At 35.9% G+C, this 18,500-nt stretch overlaps 1 protein-coding gene and 1 long non-coding RNA gene across 2 annotated transcripts in view; one reads left to right on the top strand and one right to left on the bottom strand.

The window, feature by feature from the left end:
- Positions 1–30: 30 nt before the first annotated feature.
- The window catches only part of dpysl5a (dihydropyrimidinase like 5a), a 37,040-nt gene continuing 18,570 nt past the window's right edge, over positions 31–18,500 (top strand). Inside the window, 2 exon segments of the mRNA NM_001018149.1 lie at positions 31–182; positions 7,355–7,623. Coding sequence (NP_001018159.1) covers positions 7,363–7,623 — 261 coding nt within the window. The 5' untranslated portion in view covers positions 31–182; positions 7,355–7,362.
- LOC137488129 (uncharacterized) lies at positions 13,682–16,501 on the bottom strand. The gene is made up of 6 exons (XR_011007054.2): positions 16,442–16,501; positions 16,015–16,121; positions 14,934–15,062; positions 14,674–14,759; positions 14,331–14,373; positions 13,682–14,233 (listed from the first exon to the last, which is right to left on the bottom strand). It is a non-coding gene; the product is annotated as an uncharacterized lncRNA (long non-coding RNA).

Raw genomic sequence — 18,500 nt, 5'->3', positions numbered from 1 at the left:
ATCGCCGTGTATCTCATCAGTGATTGGTCAACGCCCGGCTCTCACAGTCTGGATGCTGCTGCAAGCGTGAGGTTTACCGGGCTGGACCAACCGAAGCATCTGCCTGCCGGTCTAACAGGCTTTTATTGTTCAAGAGCGCTCAAAGTGAAGGAAAACCTCTTTTAAAGGATATCACAAAGGAAGTAAGTGCACTATGCCTCGCTTTTTTAACATTCATTTGTCAGCTGTTGTAAGAAACTCCTCACTGACTAGCGCAGGCACATTGCTTGTCTCGGGATCGTGTAACGTAAATTTTGTAGTATGGAAAGAATCTCTCAGTCAAGGGACTCGTGTTTTACCTTATATCTTTCATAATGGAAGCTGTATATTGTTTCAACATCGATTAAATGATGTTTAATAATCTAGTGGACGTCGTATGTCCATAAACAGCGCGACCCATCAGGCAATAAACACGATTAAACGCGAGCGCGCACTCGACATCTGATATTTCCCTTATGAAGTCGTTGTATTGTTATTGAACAACCTGCTAAATTAACGATTGTTGCCATTTCGTGGTGTCTTGAGACATGTTGAGTGTGTTGTGTAGCGCATGGGCTTGGTCGCCCCTTTGTGTGACACCCTCGATATGGTCAAAATAGGATGAGTCTACATCATCACCACCATCTTCATCATCATCTTCATCTTCAGCCTTTTAATGAATGCGTTCTACATAGCTGAAGATATTACTGATGCAGTGCATTGCATGGATGTGCATGTGCACGTTCAATACCGCATGTTTACATTCACATGGTTGCATGATCCTCTGAGATATACATCAATAACGTTATTTCTAGTGATTTTCATATTGCATCGGTTGGAATGAAAAAAAAAATGCAATGTATTAAAAAATCAATAGTAATTCATATGTTTTTTTTCTATTATTATCAATGCCATATGTAATATTTATCAAAACCCTATATATATATATATATATATATATATATATATATATATATATATAATTTATTGCATATTTTTGTCTCTTATGCAATGGTTCGGATTGCACTTAATGCCCTATCTGGACCATTTGATTGAATGGGAGTAGCTTCACCAAGAAAGATTACAAGTTTCCATCTACATTAAGTTACACTACCCAGATGAGTGCCATCTGGATCTCGTGGAATATGGCATGGTTCAAAAGTGGGTCATTCCAGAGGAAGGCCTTCATGAGTCATGGCAAGGAACAAATGCTCCAATCATTTTTCTTCGGGCTGTGTTGTGAGGACAGGACAGATGAAGATCATGCACCGTACTGTTTCTTTTTATAGTAGGATGTCTAAGGACACACCCTTATATTCTCCTGCTCCATAGTAGCCCCTCCTTGCATGCACAGACACACACAATTCACCATCAGGGGCTCAAATCAGAGGGTGGGGGAACCCTGGGCAGCGCCATACTGTGAATATGCCGCACCCACCTGCCCCCGACTCACTCTTTGCAGCATAGACTCGCATGCACGCTTTCACTTGGGATTAGATCATAAGGAAGTGCAGTGCTGCAGGGAATGTGTAGCAACAGCTGCTAGCCTACATATATTTCCTGCTAGCAATTGCACATCCCTGCGCATTTTCAACGCTGGAAAATCTGGGTCAGAATTAATTTCTGCTCATTTAACTTGACTTACAGTACACTCGCTCTGTGTGTTGCGGCTTTGTTGCTTCAACATTTCTGAAAATGTGTCATGAATAATTAACATATACATGTAATTATCATGTTAAAAGCTGGAGTCGATAATGTGACTACTTATGCCAAGCTGGTGATAATCACACATGTTGGTGTAAGCTTACCACTTAAGTGAGGCTCTGGAATGGTGGAATGGATTGTAACCACTTTAAACTAATGTTGTGGAACATTTGAGCTGTGATACAGTATGAATGATTGATCCTGTTTGCATGTCAAGTAAGGATACGGTTGGATTCCATAGCCGAATGTGGGAAAATTGATTCATGCAAGTTCTCTGTTGAGATGCCTGATGTCATTCTGAAAGTATGGGGTGCATGTTATTATTGTAAATATGCGTTCATACTTTTCATGGTAATTGGTGATAAACATGGAAATATCAAGTCAAAATATTAAGTCAAGTTTTTAGTTTTCTTTATGGACTTAAAATATAAGGAAAAAGGTTTGGGGTTGGTTTAAAAAAATAATTATTTAAAAAATTGGGGCAACGGAGTGGTGCAATAGGTAGTGATGTTGCCTCACAGCAAGAAGGTTGCTGGTTCGAGCCTCGGCTGGGTCAGTTGGTGTTTCTGTGTGGAGTTTGCATGTTCTCCCTGCGTTCGCGTGGGTTTTATCCTGGTGCTCCTTTTTCCTTTACAGTCCAAAGACATGCAGTACAGGTGAATTTGGTAGGCTAAATTGTACATAGTGTATGAGTGTGAGTTAGTGTGTATGGATGATTCCCAGAGATGGATTGCAGCTGGAAGGGCATCCGTTGCGTAAAACATATGCTGGATAAGTTGGTGGTTCATTCCGCTGTGGTGACCCCAGATTAATAAAGGGACTAAGCTGACAAGAAAATGAATGAATGAATGAATCATTAAAAATTATTTATTTATTTATTTATTTATTTATTTATTTATTCATTCATTCATTCATTCATTCATTCATTCATTCATTCATTCATTTATTTATTTATTAATTTGTTTGTTTGTTTGTTTGTTTATTTACCAAGATCAACATTTATTTGACAAGAAAATATAGTGAAAACCACAATACTGTGAAATGTTATTTAAATGTAAAATAACTGTTGCGATGGAAACGTTGAATTTCCAGCAACCAATAAATAGTGGGGTGGTGGAGTACTGAAACCTTTTTTTATGAAGGGCTAAAAACCAAAGTTGATTGAGAGCTGCGAGCCGAAAATAAATATATCAAACTGTATTACATTAAATTTGGCAATGGGTAATTTCCTAATTTATTTTCCTGGTATTAATATTAATGACCGTTTAAAAGATAATATACAGTTGAAGTCAGAATTATTAGCCCCCCTAGAATTATTTTTTCTTTTTTAAATATTTCCCAAATGATGTTTAACAGAGCAAGGACATTTTCACAGTATGTTTGATAATATTTTTTTTCTTCTTGAGAAAGTCTTTTTTGTTTTATTTCGGCTAGAATAAAACCATTTTTTAATTTTTTAAACCATTTTAAGGACAAAATTATTATTAGCCCCTTTAAGCTAATTTTTTTCCTGACTATCTACAGAACAAACCATCGTCATACAATAACTTGCCTAATTACCCTAACCTGCCTAGTTAACCTAATTAACCTAGTTAAGCCTTTAAATGTCTCTTTAAGCTGTATTTAATTGTCTTGAAAAATATCTAGTCAAATATTATTTACTGTCATCATGGAAAAGATAAAATAAATCAGTTATAAGAAATGAGTTATTAAAACTATTATGTCTAGAAATGTGTTGAAACAAATCTGCTCTCCGTTAAACAGAAAATGGGGAAAAAATAAACAGGGAGTCTAATAATTCAGGGGGGCTAATAATTCTGACTTCAACTGTATATATATATGAATTTATTATAGTAAAAAAAAAAACGATCCCACTTATTACACAATGGAGTTCAATGCCAAGTTGATTTGCTCACTATATTATGTGCATTGTAGACATAGGTGGGTATAAGATTCTTACTGTCCCATTCTGTATGATAACCTTGGATAAAAATATCACGGTTTGACGGTATTGTGATTACTGCTCTAAAATATATTCTTTTAAATGTTTGGGTAAAAAAACATAAACTTTTCCACCTTTGAACACAATACAGTATGTTTTATTTTGAGAAACATTTAAAATATTTTGGAACAGTAAACATGTCAGGCTAAATAAAATTCAAATGAATCATTGACTTCAGCTGTCTTCATTTCTTTCTGAAACACAGATTTCTTTACTATTAAAAATAGCATCTTTTGATATCTTTTCTGCTGGAGGTACTGTTACCTAAAAAAATAGTAAATAAAAAATCTTACATATTTCCAAACCGCGTTTACCTTGAAAACGCTATTGTCTCATGCCCAGTGCATTGTCCTGTATTTGTGGAGAGACAGTATTTACATTATTAAAAATCTGATCCATTTACAACATTTAATTGAAATGCTTAATTTCAGTTTGCTATAAATCTATAAAACAGTCCAAAAAGTTACATTTAATTCAAAATGAAACTCTCTGTTAAAGGGATTCTTCCCAATGATCCCCATTCTGAGATGGTGGGCCAAATCAAAGCTTACCACGGGCCAACTTTGGCCTACGGCCCCTAGTTTGGACATCTTTGCTCTAGTTTTTACTATCACGTTGTACTTCAGAAATTATTTTAATATGCTGCTGCTGTTGTGTTGCTAATTTGCTAATTAAACATTTATTATTGTTAAATACTACTGGGCTGATATACTGCAAAATGTTTGATTTTGACTGGCATGTAATGCACAGCAATGGTAGTTCCAAGCAGGTTTTGGCTTCATATGTAAGACATTATATAATAATAAATTAATAATTCAATAGTCTGTCGTCAGTTGTTGTTAACATCAATTTTGAAAACATCTGCTGCTTAGTGCTTTTGTGGATACAATGAATCATTTGGTCACAAAGTTCTTTTAAGAATGGAGCTTGAAAGAACAGCATTTATTTTAGGTTAAATGTATCTACATTATAAATGTCTGTACTGTCATTTTTAATCATTGGAGTATACTTACAGAATAAAAGCATTAATTATGAGTAGGGTTGGGTATTGTATCCAAACTAATGCTTTTGAAAGCGTACTGGTGCCTAAATGGTACCAGTAAATTGATGTTGGAAAAAAAAAGTCACAAAACTTGGATGACATCAAAGAATAAAAAAAAAGAAAAGAAAAAGAAAAACAAGCAAACAAACAAAATATGTAAATCTCTATTTTTGGTTTTGGTTGTTTTTATGTCAAGTTTTACCAATTATTTCGCAAACAGATAACTGTATTGCCAAAAAACGACACCTCTCCGGTCTCACTGCATGTCTTGACCTATCATGGGATCATTATACACAGATATTTTTAGTAAAAATAATTTTGACAAAACATTTACACACAAGCCTGATGTCATGCTTAGCCTTTCATCCAGTAACTTGCTGTGTCTGCATTTTTTATTCCAACGTAGTGATCTAAAAGTTGTCTTTAAACTTAAACAGTGGTAACTTATATTTATTTTTCTCTTCACACATGAACTCATCGGCATTGCACCTCTGGTTATTGCTATCTTCAGTTTTGCTGTTGTTGTTCAGTCCAACTGAGAAACAAGCATCAGCTTCAGCATCAGCTTTAAGCTATGGCTACTTGTGGACAAGCTAGATGGAGCAAAAAATACATGTTTAAGTAGGCTTCTTAAGTATTTTCTCCGCTGTATCTAAATTTTAAAGCTGAAAACAATATTATTTTACTTTTCCTATTGACAATGTTTTGCTTGTTTCAAGGAAAAATTACTTAATGTTTACTTATTATTTCTGAAAACAAAGTGAAGTTTGTTTATGAACTAATTTCGAGAGTTATCACGTACAATGATGACTGGTCCCGCGTTATTCAATTTATGATTCACCAATCAGACCATTTCTAAGCCACTATGAATACCCTAAGTTCCATATTTCATTTTGAAGAATCCCCCCTTCCAACTCTACTCCTCCTCCTTTCCTAGATGGGTGGCACAGTGGCCCAGTGGTTAGCACTGTTGCCTCACAGCAAGAACGTCACTGGTTCTAGTCCTTACCAAGCCAGCCGACGTTTCTGTGCAGAGTTTACACGTTCTCCCTATGCTCACGTGGGTTTCCCCCGGTTCCCTGGTTTCCTCCCACCGTCTAAAAACATACAACTTAGGTTAATTGACTAATCCGGCACCATAGACATTAGGGGTGTAACGATATTAAAACCGAACCGAAATATCACGATACGTATCGCGAAACTCTCGTAGCGTACCGTGGTACTCTCATGCCCCCTGCTGCCCATTGTTGAGGTTGACGTCACTTGTCTCTTAACTAATTGAACCAATTTAAACACATCTTTATTATCACATTTAAGTAAATAGTTTTAGTAATGATGAGGTTTTGTTCTAAATGTTAAATTCTAAAGTTAGTATTTTAGTGCATGTCATGTCATGTGACTTGAGTGAGCATCACACTCGTTACTACTGGACGCAGGATGGCTGCTTCACATAGTACTGAGATTGCAGATCCCCCAGACACGTTTAAGTCCTCTGTGAGGAAACATTTTGGTTTTCCAGTGGAGTACAGGAATGGAATTTGTGTCGTAGACAAAGCGCACGCTTATTAGTCTTAACTGTTTCACGAAACCTTCTTATAAGCGAAAACATTTAAAAAGTGTGTTAATTTCACAATGTGAGGGTGTAAGCAACAGAACTGCCAACAAAAGTGATTTAATGTACAAAAGTAAAACCAGAATAATTCCCAAATATATACAAAAAAGAGAATTATTTACATTTATAAAAATAATATAATAAAGTAACAAATTCAAACAAAGTATCAAACAAAAATTAGTTAAACTGGAGCAAGGGGACGATAGTGAAGCCAAACTAAAGAAAGATAACAAAACTATTCTAACTCATGAATAACCCCTCTTACCCCGCTAAAAACTGATGAAAAGAAAAAATGTGTCTGCACAGAGAGTTCTCGAGATCTACCTAAGCTCAAACTCCCCTCTCACCTTGCAAACGGGAGGGAGCCCCAGGCTCTAGAATCTTTTGAGCTCAGGGCTCTCTCCCGGGACAGCATGCCAAACAAGCTTTATAATCAATCATCAGCTAAGTGTGAACTCTTGAAACAATATTTTTATGCTTCTTAATTTAAGAACTTTGATATTTTGAAAAGCATTTTTTGCAGTGTGATTATTCAATTTCTGAACCTGAATACTGTTAGACTACCCAGACAATGGAGCAAATGGAGAAATTCAAACTATTGTGTTCATATCGCAATATATGTTGCAGAATTATAAAATATCACAATATCAACTTTTTTCAATATCGTGCAGCCCTAATAGAAAATATTTCATTTACTGGTGTTTTGTTAAAACTTTAGTTTTCCTTGCAAGATATGCTGGTCAATTTTTACTTTTGACCACGAAATAATAATTTAATTTAAGTTATTTTATTATTATTTTCAAATAAAACATGCCTTTTACATGAAAACTGGAATGTTGGCTGATTCAGTTTACTCTGAATCATATATTTGTATATAATTTCAATTTATATACAAATGAATGGAAAATGCTTAAAATGAACCCGTAATCATAGGATTTATAATACGCATCATCACTCTGTCTTTTGACTCTTTTAGGTTGAACCATGTCTTCCAGCTCAGCAACGGTGCGCATCCTCATAAAGGGAGGTAAAGTGGTGAACGATGACTTCACACAAGAAGCGGATGTGTACATCGAGAATGGCATCATCCAGCAGGTGGGCAAGGAGCTGATGATCCCAGGTGGGGCCAAGGTTATAGATGCCACAGGAAAGCTGGTGCTTCCGGGTGGCATAGACACCAGTGTTCACCTAAACGAGAGCTTCATGAACGGCACTACAGCAGACGACTTCTACAGCGGCACAAAGGTATGGGGGTCATTTACAAAAATGATTTAATTTTCATACTCTTACTCCCAGGGTTTTATTAGGCTAAATCTTAACCCCAACCACCGATTTTATATTCACATCAAAGCATATTAAATGTAAAGTGTCTGTGTTAATGCTTCAAATAACTCATGTTAATCAAGTCCTTTAATATGTCATCAGATTTCTTTTGTTCTGAATATGCAAGATTCTTTTGCTATGTAAACTGTTGTAACACTGAAATTTTAGCAGGTGTCTTCTGTAAATAATTACTTATTACTATACGATACTACCAAGCAATTGCGTCTTATTGGGAATTATGTAACAGAACATGTTATCCAAACCCCTTTTTATAATCAAGGCCTCATTTTTCAATCCCATCTTCTTTTCCATGGTTAAAATCAAGCCCCTGGATTCGTTTTAAATCTTATTCTTATATCTACATCTAATATCTTGTTTGATTTGGAAATAAGTCACATTATAGTTATAAGATTGAATATATAAGGCTTTGGTTAAGAATATATTTGGATTCCCACAATTTCAAACATCAGAATTATTATAATTATTTATTTCACCGTATGTGTAGTCTCAATGTTACATGTACACATTCCATACAGTACATGTTGAAAATATGTATTCATTTTTACTTGCGAATTGATCCAATCTTGCACCGAAGCAGCAATTTTTTCACTAAAGACTTTCTGAAAACCTGAAATAATTTGTTTTCTGTCTTCTTTTTTAAACATTTTAGATAATAGATTTATTCATGTCATGTTTAATTCACTTGTTCCCTCATTTTTAATTAGTTAGATCGTGTCTAAAGAGGAAAGAAACTAATTATGGCTGAAATTAATTCTTAAGTCATGGTAACAGTATGTTATGGTTATGGTAGGACATCATACATTTGGGATTATATATTTTTTATACATTAGTTCACTATAATATTACAGAGACAGGCTGTTAAGAAGGCGTCCAACTTTAGCTTTGCCACTTTTAAGATTGATTAACGTGCTTCTAGTTGACACATTTAACGAGTAAGTCGAAGCAAAAAGATAGATTTTTAGTCTTCTGTCACCCCACACCTTTTGTGGCCCCCACCATCTGTCAGGGGCCTTTAATTTCACAACAACTCAATAAGTGCTTCTCCAAACTAGTATGATTGTACTGCTTAGAGCCTAATATAAAGTCTACTCTTTGTTTGAAATTGTTAGAATTACTATTAGGGATACACAAATTTTTAAGCATCAATATCGCATTTAAGCATCAATATCGCAATGTGATCATTCGCAAATTGCAATAGTCACATCGCGAGCATATGCAATGTTGAGGCTGTTTTTTGTATTTTTATTATTTTTTTATTTTCCAGGTTCTGCAGTTTGCAATGTCCTAAATATTGATTGCCAATCTTAAGCCAATTGTAATAGTTTGTTTTTGGTTCAATTTGGAATTTTCCTAACCAGCGCAGAGCCCGAGTGAGTGCTCCGACTTAGCCCCCCTGGTCAGAGTCTGGATTATAATTGATCATTTTGCAAGCGTTTTTTTTTTTAGGCGTGTGTGAGGGTGTTAAAAGCATTCAGGCCTTAGAAATTGTACAATTTATCACTTTGACAAATTAATAACGATTGAATTGTTAGTAAAACGAAGATTATGCAGTATTATTTTACATTTCATTATTCAATTACTGTACACCTGAATACAGTTCGACTCATCGAAAAAGCAATCAAACGCTGTTTATTTTATTGGGTATCTTTTTTTTAATTGAATTTATTTACGCATGTAGATTGTTTCTTACATTTTATGCATATGTATTCCCTTACAGAATCATCCAAATCAATCTAAAATGATAAATTCTTTCAAATAGTTAATCAACTCATTTAGTGAAATTGTATGCATATCGCAATGTATATCACAGAATAAAAAAAATCGCAATGTTAGATTTTTCCAATATCCTGCAGCCCTAATTTCCATTACAATTATTGTTATTCAATATTGACTGTATTTGATGCAATATGACTTATTTGAGAAAAATGACTGCATAAAATGAAAGACCTTTATATAACGCTTAACCAAAAGGAGGAGTGATGTAACATCCATTTATTGTCAGATTCATTTGTTCATGTTTTATAAATACTTCAAAAGCCGAGATGCTTACGCTTCAGCTGCCCTGCCTAAATAAATCCCATGGGTCACTTAGCAGACTCACACTCTCTGTCTGGCTCCATCAACCGCAGGGCACGATTCACCATCACAAATACATGCACACTCTTAATCTGCGACCACTACAGGCATTGAAATGACAAATAAAGAGTTGTTGTCGCCGTTGTTATTGTTAGCCTTGGCAACACAAGTGGCATTCTCTCTCTCTCCCTCCTCCACGCCACCGCCATGAGACTCACCAGGCACAGAGACAAATGGAGATCAGATTCTGTTTCCATAGATACAGGAGCATTGCTGCAAAGACTGCTGCAAAAGCCTTTCACTTGTGCCATTGTGCTGGAAGACAATGGTGCACAAATACAAACCCCTTCATTGGATCTGGCTGCATGGCTTGTATCAGCTGAGGGTTGTTTTTTTTTTTTAATAGGAAATATTTTTGTGGTTGAATTGCTATGTAAAAAGGTTTGCTCGTAATAAACAAGGTTAATTGTGTATTGTTAGATATTAAAAGAACACTCCCCCGTTTTAAAATAGGCTCATTTTACAACTCCCCTACAGTTAAACTGTTGAATTTTGATTTTTTAATCCATTCAGCCGATTTCTGAGTCTGGCAGAAGCACTTTTAGCTCAGCATAAATCATGGAATCAAATTAGACCGTTAGCATCTCGCTTCAAAATGACCAGAGTTTTGATCATTTCCCTATTGAAAGCTTGACTCTTTTGTAGTTACATTGTGTACTAAGACTGACAAAAATGAATTTGAAATGAAAGTTGCTAATTTCTAGGCGATATGACTAGGAACTTTCTCTTATTTCGTTGTTCTGTCGATTTGTCCAACCCTCCTATTCAAAAAGTAAATGCACATTTGGATGACGAAATATGCTACCTATCAGATTGTGCCACTAATGTAAATTTTGATGTGGAGTGGTGGGATATGAGGTTGTATTAATCGAACTAACCCACCGTAAATCCCTAACCACGATCATAGAACCATTCATATAGGGTTGGAATGATAATCTGACGGGTAGGATAGAATGTCAGGAATGTGGCGTAGTAATTAGGTAACTTCGCTGCCGCACCATGGCTCCAGCAGGCGCAATGGTATTACACACACTCATTGTGCAAGTCAGTAATATGCAGCAGCAGACCTACACATTTCAGGCCACACTAGATTCACACCACTAGATCAAGTGGGAGGGACTTGCGTCAAGAGAGATTGATTAGTGTTACAGCTGCGGCTAATGAGAATGTGCACACACACATACACACACACATATTCACATATATGATTATATATTAGGAGTGTAACGGTTCACAAAAGTCACGGTGCGGTTCGACACGACACAGTGGTGTCACGGTTTGGTATGTTTTCAATAGAGAATTTTTCTGATTTAATTTTTTTTCAAGAGTTCACTCTTAGCTAATGATTAATTATAAAAGCTTGTTTGGCATGCTGTCCCGGGAGAGAGCCCTGAGCTCATGAGATCCTCGAGCCCAGGGCTCCCTCCCGTTGCAAGGCGGGAGGGGAGTTTGAGCTCAGGTAGATCTCGAGAACTCCCCTGCTGTAGTAACCAATGAACAGTAAGTGATTGCTCTTGAAGATAACTACGTACTAGAAGCTTATCTATGGTGCCAATTTGGATTATTCAATTAACTTAATTGCATGTTTTTAGGCGGTGGGAGGAAACCAGGGGAAACCCACGTGAGCACGGGGAGAAGTGCAAACTCCACACAGAAATGTCTGCTGGTTTGGCAAAGCCTGGAACCAGAGACATTCTTGCTGTAAGGCAACAGTGCTACGCACTGGGCCACCGTGTAACCCGTCTAAGAAGGAGGAGTAGGGGTGGAAGGGGGACTCTTTAAAATGAAGATAGCAGTGGAATGAAACCCAGGGTATTTATAGTAGTTTAGGAGTCATCTGATTGGAGCGTAGTGAATTGGATAATACGGATCCAGCCGCTTGCAATCATAAGCACGTGATCCTCTCGAAATTTGTTTATACATAAACTTCACTTAATGTAATAAAACCAACATCATAAAAGTATGATCTTGTTTTTTTCTTTTACTTTAAACAGTGGTAGAGCTATACTTCTAGGGTTTCTGTTTAGCAGCAAATAAAACAAATCCTTTATACTCAAAACCAAAAAGCTGCTTATAAAAAGCTAATATAATATTGTGGTAGTTAAACAAATAAAAAGAAAAGAACAATTTAGTTTTTATATGGAATTCAGTTTCTAATAAGTTTTTTTCAATTTTCAGAAAGATGAGTGTCCACCTTTTCTTCAGACAGCACAGATCTGCTTGATTTGACTGTCACCTGCCATTTTAGTGGATCTGAAAAGCAGGAATTATCTGACTGAAATGGGCTTATGAAGGACTAATGTAACAGGGCTCTACTACATTTAACATTTTCTTAAAACCCGACATTTTCATGATAAGATCTCTCATTTCCACAGCTATAAATGTACCGATCTCTGTGATTTGTTTTGCTCTGTTCGAATCTGTAGGAATTGCCTGTCTGAATGCGGTTCCAGTTCCAGTTACTGATTCCGTGATGTCAGTGTAAATGAGTTGATATGCTCAAATATTACCGCTAAAATAGCTTACTCTCTTAGCAGATGTCATTTTTTTCCCCACTCGTGACGGTGATGGTGCGCAATGTATCTGAAGAGCGGTGAAGGTGTGTGTGTGGATGTACCTGAGCAGCGGGGGAGATGAGTTGTACCCAACGTACCTGAAGATGGGAGGGATGTGGTGGAGAGGGATGTGCGCCGTATTTAAGGACCGGGGGGAGACGCGCGATTTATCATTCGTTTGTGGGCATCCGGGAGTCTCTATGTATTTGCGGGAGACTCCCAAATCTTCCGGGAGACTTGGGATGTCTGGTATTACATTAACATTACTAGCCATTTTGCGAACTAGTGTAGCGCATAAAACTCAACTCGATGGTAAAATTCAACTCTAGAGGAGTCTTTTTTAATAGAGTGTTTAAGTTTTAAGCTTAGATTTGTATGCCGGGATGTTAATTAATATTGTAATTAATATTGGATAAACCACACTGCATTTGCTACAGCATGTACTTAAAACATATGAAAAGCTCTGTAGACTCTCTGTAAATTCAGCCTTGCCATGCAATCATCTAAAAGCTGGAGCAAAGTCCTAGGATTGAACTGAACATCTCAGCCTTCATCTCAGTACTTTCAAATCGCTTTGCAACTCCCCAAAAACCAACAGAACAATAACTGTAAAAATCTAGTAATCTGGGATATTTGCTTACTTTGAATTTCTTACAGCAGGAACTCATTAAAAAGCATAGAAAGTCCCTATCAAGCACCACATCACCCAAAGGCATTGAGATAGTTTTCATGAATATTGCACTTGAAAAAAACATCAGGCACATCCCATGCTTTATTTTATCATTCTCTTTATCATATCTTCTAATGGTAAAAAAGAACTTAAAATTTCCAAAGGAGAGTCAAATAATGTCTTATTTTTTTAACATTACAGATTCATCTCGATTAATAAAAAAGATCAATATATAATATTTTTTTACAGTAAAATTACATTAAAACAGTGTATATATATATATATATATATATATATATATATATATATATATATATATATATATATATATATATACACAGCAAAATATGGGGACCCAAAACAACTCTATGGGTGTTAATTTCAACACTTTGAAAGTGTCTCATGGGGTCCACTCAAAACAGACTTAAATCAACACTTTTAAAAGGGTTGGCACATTGACACCGAAGTAAGGGTTACTTTTAACTCAGGGCAGAGTTAAAAAATGTAACTATATTTAACACCACCTGGTGTAATATATTGTTATTTTATTCAACTCTCTTGAGTGTAAATATGATAAAAAGGTCAAATAGACTGTAAATTACAAAATAAAAACATTTTATTTGAAAACATTCACAACTTCAACAATTCATTCAATTTTTAAAATGCAACAATGTCAAATATGCTTTAAATGTTTTATTAGTACAGACAGTATCAACAAAGTATGTACGACAAGTGCTCAAAAAAGCTGTTTCAGTCCTTTGGTCCAAACTTGATGTTTCATCAGAGCAATTTGAAAGTTCAATATATCGTCACTCATAGTTTTCTTCTGAACGCATAGTTTTCTTCTGAAATTACATTTTAAACAACTTGGCGTGCAAATCTTTCACTTCTGGTGTTTCCTTGGTCCTCCATATCAAACACAGCAGTTTAAATGAAGGTATAAATGCTGTAAACTTGTGTGAAAACAAACTGGAGCTAGGAAATCTCATCAAGCATGTCCTGTGAAAGATGTGCTTCCCAGCCACAGGATGACCTATTTTTCCATGACGATGTACAGTAGTAGCTGCTGATCGCTCGTCTGGTGGTTCCTGATGCACGAATATACTGTAGGGTGATGCTCATCTAAGAACTCTTCAAGACTCCAGCATGACTAAGAAAAATGTTTGAAAACAAATTGCAATCAAATTCTATGATATATTTAAAAGAACATTTAAAGTAAATAAAACATTCAAGAAATCTAAACTCACCTTTTGAAAATCTACATGATGATCCACAACTTGACTCTCCCAGCTGGTTGAGGTGACAGGATATGGAAAAGTAGAAAAAACACATACATCACTGTTGGATCTCCAAACACAATTAGGTTAACCACTATGACTAGAACTGGAAAAACAGGCAGCTGTCTGTCCAGAATCCTCAATTTAACACAACACTTGGAGCAAAATTTAGAGGAGCTTAAAATCTTTTATATCATTTAGTGATGCTGACTTCCTCAAAATATTGGCCACAGTGTAAAAAATATTCATAAACTTACAGTTTTCTGTAAGCGTGTGCGTGTGTGTGTGTGTGTGTGTGTGCGTGTTTCTTTACCAGATTCAACTTGTTAGGCCCTTTCAGGTCCAGTATTGACGCCACCTTTCCTGGAGTCTAGCAGATGTTTCAGGTCCAAATATAATCTAAAATATTAGGATAAGCAGAAGAGGAAAAGTGCAAAGCAGAGCAAAACATTATTTAAGTAACAGTTCACCCACAATACAAATCTTATCACCTTCATGTCATTTGTTATTCTCTAATGCTCTAATACCCTCTCAGCTTATTGTGAAACAAATACAGAACTTTATCAAACATACCTTCATTATTATCACCACATATGACCAAGAAGGTGTGCTTGGCCATTTCACCAACTCTGGAAATACACACCATCCGTCTCTAATCAGCCACCGTCACAGGGTCTTGTGTTATTGTACAGAGAACTGTGGCTGTTAAAAAACAACAACACATTAGTATCTAACACATATGCATAACCTTTAGATAAAAAAGAGAGATGAACATCACAAAGTATGCCTCACACATTTTCACATATCTTTTGATTCAGATGTTGATTATTGATAATAAATCTACAAATCAAACCTGTATCATCATTAGGCTGCTCAAATATGAATCAGTTGATTCATTTTACAGACAGGTGGCTGTTTACAACGCACTAATAAAACGGAAATGTTGTGTACAGTACATGCTAAGTTTAGCCTATAGTTTTAAGCACAATATCATGCGGGAGAAAAAGCTTGACTAAGATGTTCCTGACAACAGAAATAGCCTAACTTACTAACGTCAGACATCCCGAGTTGGGAAAAGTCATTTTCGGGGGATACAGAGTTGATTTGCGGGAGAGATGAGTACCTAAAGAGCAATGGGATGAGTTGCGCGCGACGTACCTGAAGAGCGGTGGGGGTGACTTGCGCGCGACGTACCTGAAGAGCTGGGAGGGATGCGGTGGAGAGGGGCGTGCAAAGTGTTTAATGACCGGGCGGGAGACGCGCGATTTCCGGGAGATTATCATTCATTTGCGGGCATCTACTTGGGCATCTGGGAGTCTCTGTGCATTTGCGGGATAACGTTAACGTTAGTCCCGCAACTTCCGGGAGACTTCTGTAACGTTAAATGTCTGATAAAGTGCAAACGCTGTCATTTAAAGACATTAATGTTAACATTCCGACTTTAATGGTTGTCAACACTTAATATAATTCAAGCGTACGTTATCACACGAGTCTAAGTTATGGACTAAGTTAACGGTATATGGACGGCCACGAATGAACCAGTTTAAAAGGGCCGCGGTGTTTAAAATAACCAAATTAACGTACACGAATAACAAACAATCATTTGTTTCAGTCAGGAAGCCCTTTACAAGTAAGCATATGTTCATTTACTCACCAGATATGTTTTAGAAACTCTCCAGAGCTTATGGAAACCGTCCTCTGTTGCCGTTAGCATCCGGGCAGAGTAGGCTAGGCGGCTCCGGGGATTCCCTCGCTAGTTTGCTTGGAATTAAAGGAGAAGTGTCGATTTTATTTTACAGATGGGTAACAACGCACAAAATGGCATTAAGCGTGACAGAAATGTGTTGAAAATGTACATTTGATGTTTTTATGCACTATGTATGCGTGAGCATATATAAAAACATTCTTGAAAAGAAGTCAATAGTAATGCAGTTAAGCTAGATACACAAACGACCATGAATGAACCGCAGAAGTTTAAAATTGTCACTCTATTCTAAAGTTATTAACTTAACAACATGTTTACAACTGTATTTCCTTAAAGAAAGTCAGTAAAATACCAACATTTAGGTAGTTTGACTCACCAGTTGCTGTTCTAAACCTCAGATGGAAAATGGCGTCTGGAAAATTCTTCAGTGACTGGGGCTGCATGAATTCCCGGATGTTGGAAATAACACCACCAAGGGTTGAAAAGATAACTCCTTGATTTCGCACTGAATAAAATCAATTCTAACTCTTATTATATTCATTTATCAAAATCTAACTCTTTAACGTCAACACTTTACTCTCAAATGCTTCAACACCGAGAATTTAACTCTGATGAATTTGCTGTGTATATATATATATATATATATATATATATATATATATATATATATCAGAACTATTTTTTTTTTATGCAACAGTCACAAATTTACGTTTTTTTTTTGATCCATCACAGTTCTTGGCAAAATGCTTTCATACTGTATATGCAGCTTGAATGATGTGGGGGCTTTTCAAGTTGTTTTTAAAATTCTCCGCTAGACTGATTAACATGCCCCATTTACGTGAATACATGACCTTCTCTGTACGCTGCAACTCATTAGCAAACAAACTTAGTAGCCTATTTTAAAAAAGTAGAAGCAGTCTTTCACTTTGTGATCATTAAACTTTGCAAATAATTCCCAAGTTTAGAGAAATGCACGATTAATTTGTAGATCACAAGTGTGGTTAACCATAGATGTGTTCCATTCTGATCAACTACAATATGTTTAACCCCTACAAGCAACTTCCAGAACATCCTATCAACACCCTAACAACCGAAGGCCTTAAAAAACCAATAGAAGGCAAACACAGACAGAAGATCGAAAGAAATCGCAACAATCGAGCAAAGATTAACATAGTATTAAAATTAACAATGATGGCTAGATTTTAAATGCTATTAAAAATTGCTTGGTTAAATTACAAAACCTGATTTCCTAAGATGTTCTATGTTCATATTATTATTTGTTTGCATTGAATGCACTGTTTATTTTTGTTTAAACTTGCAATAGTGCATAAAAGGTCAGTCTTACTATCGCTGTTTTGAAGTGCAGATTCATACGTTAAAAAGTCTAACCTAATGAATAACGTTTTTGTGTTATATTAAATCTGCAAAAACAATGGGAACGTGTTTGATCATTAAATTTTAAGGAGATTTGTTCTCATTAAAAGACCTGTGAAGTGGCAGATTAACCTGCTGCTGCTTCTTTCGTACGGTAGAAAATTAAATATAAAATGTAAATTATATAATTTTTTTTCACAAAAAAGTGCATACTTAAAGGATGTAGTGTAAGTAGACGAATTGGGATGCAGGACTCAAATAAAACACACTTTAATGATTAATAAAATGGTTAAATAAATGTTCAATAATTAGTTTTATCTTCAAATTAGTATATGTATATATATATTTTTTTTGTTTTTTTTGTTCTAACCCTCAAACTATTGACCTTATTCATTAATATAGAAGTGCGCTTGTTTTTGCAATTGTTTTAGAACTTCTGATTCAGTTGCCTATGGTAGATATGACTATGAATAATAAACGGCAGAAAATGGTTAAACTACTTGCTCTACAAACAAGTGTGTTTATGACTGTAGAAACAAAGCAGAATATTATTATAAGAAAATATCAGTTTGCGACATCAAGCAGCACAACAAGCTGTTTTTAACATTTAAAAATGAATGGAAGGGAATGAAACCGGAAGTCTTAAGCCAAAAGGATTCAAATGGCTGCGTTCGCTCGTACATGAAGAATAAGGTCAATAGTTACCCCCCATAAATCTTTGGTGACCCTAAATGGGGTTATGACCCTTGAACTGCCATAAAGGGATAATTCATCCAAAACTTCCTGTTTACTAAAGGCAATTCAAGATTCCATCATGGCATCACTGTGAGATTAAAAAACATATTCAAAATAAAATAGTTTTTTATTAATAACTTGACTGTATAGTTTACATCAATTTTAACTCTAACACCTCTGGGCCCCATAGTTCACCGTCCATTGCCATCAAACTACACAAACAACATGGCAGTGGGCAGGGAAGAACTCGTTCCTAGGAAAGGCACGGTGTCATCTGTTTTATGAAATTGGTTTGGTTTTTCAGCGTCGGACAATGAACAAACAAC

Source organism: Danio rerio, chromosome 17 (genome assembly GCF_049306965.1).
Source record: "Danio rerio strain Tuebingen ecotype United States chromosome 17, GRCz12tu, whole genome shotgun sequence".
NCBI classification, from domain to species: Eukaryota; Metazoa; Chordata; class Actinopteri; order Cypriniformes; family Danionidae; genus Danio; species Danio rerio.
Note: the sequence above shows the minus strand (reverse complement) of the source record. Positions and strands in the feature narration are given on the sequence as shown.